General features: G+C 37.8%; 1 protein-coding gene across 4 annotated transcripts; it reads left to right on the top strand.

Moving 5' to 3' along the window:
* Window positions 1–1,442: 1,442 nt before the first annotated feature.
* On the top strand, window positions 1,443–4,811 carry LOC139978361 (zinc transporter ZIP1-like). Of its 4 annotated transcripts, none has more exons than XM_071988502.1 (2): window positions 1,443–1,791; window positions 2,917–4,811. In XM_071988502.1, exon 2 carries the CDS (start codon window positions 3,153–3,155, stop codon window positions 4,269–4,271), a length of 1,119 nt encoding a protein of 372 aa, XP_071844603.1. In that variant the 5' UTR covers window positions 1,443–1,791; window positions 2,917–3,152; the 3' UTR covers window positions 4,272–4,811. The 4 variants fall into 4 exon arrangements, with proteins under 4 accessions (XP_071844603.1, XP_071844601.1, XP_071844602.1 ...); XM_071988500.1 differs by having other exon boundaries at window positions 1,443–1,911; XM_071988501.1 differs by lacking the exon at window positions 1,443–1,791 and adding an exon at window positions 1,942–2,143.
* The last annotated feature ends 250 nt before the right edge of the window (window positions 4,812–5,061 follow it).

Genomic DNA, 5,061 nt, shown 5'->3' with positions numbered 1-5,061 from the left:
ATTTATTTCAAAGAGATTTTACAAGGGACCGATTGAGAGCCGTAAGTAATGTTTCTCGCATGCGTAACTGATGCATTATTAGTCTATATGATTTTGGCATAGGCTAGGCCCAATTTATGTTGATATATTGTTATAGGAATGATTTTAGATGAAAATAGTGCTGGGCGGGATTTACGATTTTTAAGACAGTGCTGGGCGGTAATTTGTAGTGTATATATACATATACATATATGTATATACACACACACACATATATATATATATATATATATATATATATATATATATATATATATATATATATATATATATATATATATATATATGTATATATATATATATATGTGTGTGTGTGTGTGTATATATAGATGAGATTTTCAACTGACATGTGCTACCCACTATCTGACAGCTGATGAGTTGGGTTATCACAGCACATTCAACTTTTGCCACCATCACCGTTTAGCTTTTGAGCTAGTAGGTGGAATTTGGTTAGTCATCATCATTCTTTTTGAGGCTTGTATGGCAGATGGGTTGGGTTGGGAGCATTATGCTAAACATTGAGCTCTTCTAGCTCAAAAGCTAAACGGTGATGGTGGCAAAAGTTGAATATGCTGTGATAACCCAACCCATCAGCTGTCATATAGTGGGTAGCACATGTCAGTTGAAAATCTCATCTATGCCTAGCGGCCTTGAAAAGCGACCAGTTTAATGTGTAAGTTAATGGGGCAATTAATTGTGGTGCGACACCTAGACCTACATACGCCCCTTATTTCTTCAAGAGGTGCGAAAAACTAGAGCCATAGAGAGGGCAGTACTTCATTTTGTCGTGTCCGTTAAAATGATCCATCGGCGATCAGACTTGGACAAGGGTCCTACTTTCGTCGATTCCGACAAATTTTCGATACAATATCGGTACAGAAGTTCTCCTCATATTGCATGTAAATAATTTAGTCACCTCTCATTTCACATAATGGAAACAGTGATTTAGCGACTTTTGCATAACGTTTATAGGCTAGTTTTAGTTTCCGGATTGCCGTGTCTTCATATGGAAAATGTGTCTCGGACGGAAGTGATGAGCTGAGCGTCCCAGACTAAGCGAAACATCCTTTAATTAAGGTTTATTTGGGGAATAAACATTAAAATTTAGGGAAATATAATTGGTGAAATTTTCATTTGAGTCATTGCAAACTTATTTTGAGTTAACTTGATATAGCTTTGGTAAACTTAATCAGCGCCCAAATATGCATAAATCTGCTGGAAAGATCAAACAAAACGATAGTATTGCACGACTCGATGTAGGGTATTTCATTTTATTTTTAAAACCCTACATTTCTTCGACATAACCTGCTACGTTTCAGTAGTTTGAATTGGCTGTGAAAGTATATCAAATACATTTTTATTTTTTCTCATGTACCAGCTACGCGTATATATAAGCATCCGGCAGTAAGGTAGTTGGTACACTGGTAAATATTGTCAGGTAGTTATTAGACATCCCGCTCCCCCTCACCCACCCACCATCGCCTTTTAGTTCAAGGAATATGCAAACTGGTTTTCCATGTATAGATGAGTCAACTGGCGCCCGGGTGTCTCCCTATGTCAGGAAAACTAGAGTGAGAAGCAGGGGAACATCTTTTCAGCTCTGTTACCTAACATACCAGCGGTTTTGATATTGAAGTGTATGGACTATGGATGGACGTACATTAGAAGGAATATTTGGGATAATTGATGCAGTTTAGATCACTCAGCTTCCATATAGCAGAGGCCTAAAGTATAAATCTATGTTTAGTACTGGTGAGTTTACAATTTAGTAACGAAACAATTCTTTGGGCTCTTGCAGTTAAAAATCAACATGGTCATGATGAAGGGAAATGAATGTGATGTGGATAACAACCGTGTCTGCGATCATGACAGGTATAATTTTTTTAGCTATATAGGCCTACAAGGCCAAGTACAACAGCTGAGCTGGTCTAGACCACATTATCTTGATCATTTTGTGTGTATGTCAATGGGAATAATGTATACTACCCGGAAATGTCTAGCGGAACTGGTACTTGCTCATTTGACAGCACAATGTAACTAGACCCAATTCACATGAATTATATTGTTCCTAGTTCTACCTGGCGGCCTACCGGGGATTCTGGTTGTAAGTACTATTTGGAACTGCACATTCGTGTTTTCTTCAATCCTTAGACCTTACATATGTTTATTGAAACATAAAGGTAAATGATCTCGGTGATAAATTTTTATTCTGAAGTTGTTCTTGTAAAAGTTGTAGTCAAGTCCGAACGTAGCCTAATTACAACTAGTAATGCGAGAACATACGGATGCATCCATTTAATTGTCATTTAGCGTGTTGTCACAGAGGCTATAGATGGCTTTTCGATAAAAATCTCAGGATTATACATGCCATTGACACTCAACTAAAAAGACTATCCTGATGACAGGGGGAAAAATTCCTATGAGAGTTAAACACAAAACAGCTCAACTGAACATACCGTAACGTAAGATTTTAGAGTGATCATGCAATTAAATTAAGAAACTTTCTATAAACTCTTCTTGTTCTCGAATTGATGAATAACATAAAATCTCTGTCTGGTGACCAAATTTCTCACCCAAAAAGTACAGGGGTTAGCCTTTGTTAAAACAATGTCAAATTTTAATTTAAACAATTGGTGTAGGCTAGTTTGTTTTCCTCGTCATTGTGTAGATGGGAAAAAGAAGGAAAAATTGGATTCTAATTAGTTTTTAAAAGAATCACAGAATACTGCATTCCCCCGTCCCCCCCCCCCCCCCATAATGTCACAGATATTGGAATATGATCACATTTATGCATGAAGCATGAAAACATTAAACGTTGTGCTAGGGTGCATCTTACTGTACATGATTCAGTTTCTTATTATTTGTTTTATTATTTAGGTGCTTTAACAAGGAATGACAGAGTTCTAAGATCTGTTGGTGGCATTACTATGAACTCACACAAAGTGAAAGGAAATGCTCACTGTCTTTGAGCCGTATAACAAGTGGTTACATATATATATTCAAGTGAGGTGGATCATCAATCATACGTACAGGCTTCCTAGAGATTCTGGAAGGAGTATCTCTCCTTCTGAAGTACTAAAGAAAAGGGAAAAAGCAAATCATAGAAATATAAAATGGATGTGTTAGTTTCTCAAGTGGTGACCATGATAATTTTGCTGACACTTTCATTAGCAATCGGTATGATACCAGCTCTGCTGGTTGGTCCTTTGCAGCTTCGGACAAATCGAGTGGGCACTTTATCTACTAATGACATCATAAGTGTACTGAGCTGCTTTGGTGGTGGAGTCTTTTTTGCCACTTGCTTCTTGGATCTTGTACCCAACGTTAGAGAGAGTGTAAGCATTGCCCTAAGCTACTCAAATGTTGAAACCGATTTCCCTGTTGCTGACTTTATCATAGCGATGGGATTGTTCATGATTTTGATTATTGAACAGACGGCTCTTACATTCAAACAAAGCCATGATGTCGATCCTCATGCCCGTTACCATGGCCACGGAGATGAAGGTAGACCACTTCTAGAGTCGGCGGGAAGCCAGTACTGTTCATCCACTGAACAGAATTTGACCGCACAGGTGGAAGGTGCAAGCCATGTGGATAACTCCACCCATGATGATAGTAACAGAGGTTTGGCCGTGGATGCAACGCTCGAACGAACCTCATCGTTAGAAAAGTCTAATGGAAGAAACCATTCCAGCCATGCCCATTCTAGTATCGATTCTAGTAATGGAGATGATTGCCATCAACTTCACTCCCCCTCCAAGCTTCGCTCTCTTCTACTCCTTGGAGCACTCTCCATCCATTCCGTCTTCGAAGGATTGGCAATCGGAATCCAGGAGACGGAAAATGATGTCTGGACACTCTCGGTGGCAGTATTTATTCACAAATCCATCTTAGCCTTTAGCTTAGGAGTGAATTTTTTGAAGACTGGAATGAGTAAAATGGGTATGTTTCAGTCCTTGATACTCTTTTCTCTGATGGCGCCAGTGGGAATCACTATAGGCATAATCATCACAGAAGAGTTCTCACAGAAGTTTCAGCAAAGCATAGCAAATGGATCTTTACAAGGGCTGGCCACTGGCACCTTTCTCTACATTACCTTTTTTGAAGTGCTACCTCATGAGATGAGCACTCCAAAAAATCGTTTGCTCAAAGTTCTTTCAATCGTGCTTGGATTTTCTGTGATATGTTTGCTGATTCTTTTGTTCTCACAAAGTCCAAGTGTGGACCCATAAACATTTTTATCATGTGGCAAAATCCGAATCACCAACGACAATTGGTCAACGAAAAGTGGACAGAAAACATTAAAAGATAGGAGAAACATGGACCAATGAAAGAATATACAAAAGTCAACCAGTAATCATTAATAGTTAAGAGAGGCTGATAGATGGATATTCCACATGAGATAATACATAGGTTCACATTACAAATAGAGTACCTTTGCAATAAGGATACATTTTATATTCTAGTACAGAAACATTGCTATTCTCCTTTCAAGAGATATATCCATTTATGCTAAAATCGCAAATATTTATGTACTATCCCCTTTTTAATTAAGCTCATATTAATGAAAAATATTTAGGGTACTCGATGAAACAGGCTACGTATATGGCAGATGTAATTATCAAAGTGCTAAAATATATAATTTGTATATAACCTTCTGTTCCTCCTTGGAACTCAAAGTGGGAAAAGGGTAAGCAAAATATTAAAACATTCCTAGTTTATAGCAATGCCAATAAAGAGTAATTTTACAAAGTTTCTAAACCATTGATTTTTTTTTTTAAAGAAACACTGATATGATCAGGTCTCTTGGAAGTTGTTTGTTTATCAGATGTTCATGCTTTTTTTATTCCTTGCCAGAGGCAATGGAATCGATGTGATGGTGATGGCATATGTGTGTATGTATGTATGTATGTATGTACCTATGCGTGTATGTATGTATGTATGTATTTTAGATCCTCCTGCAAGCAGGAACTCGCGAAGAAGCCCCATTGGCTTATCAAAGCCGCAAGCTGACCGAAGTCA

This window comes from Apostichopus japonicus, chromosome 13 (genome assembly GCF_037975245.1).
Source record: "Apostichopus japonicus isolate 1M-3 chromosome 13, ASM3797524v1, whole genome shotgun sequence".
Taxonomy (NCBI): Eukaryota; Metazoa; Echinodermata; class Holothuroidea; order Aspidochirotida; family Stichopodidae; genus Apostichopus; species Apostichopus japonicus.
Note: the sequence above shows the minus strand (reverse complement) of the source record. Positions and strands in the feature narration are given on the sequence as shown.

Coding starts and splice junctions, on each gene's coding strand:
- LOC139978361 (XM_071988502.1), top strand. CDS start 3,153: ATGGATGTGTTAGTTTCTCAAGTGGTGACCATGATAATTTTGCTGACA.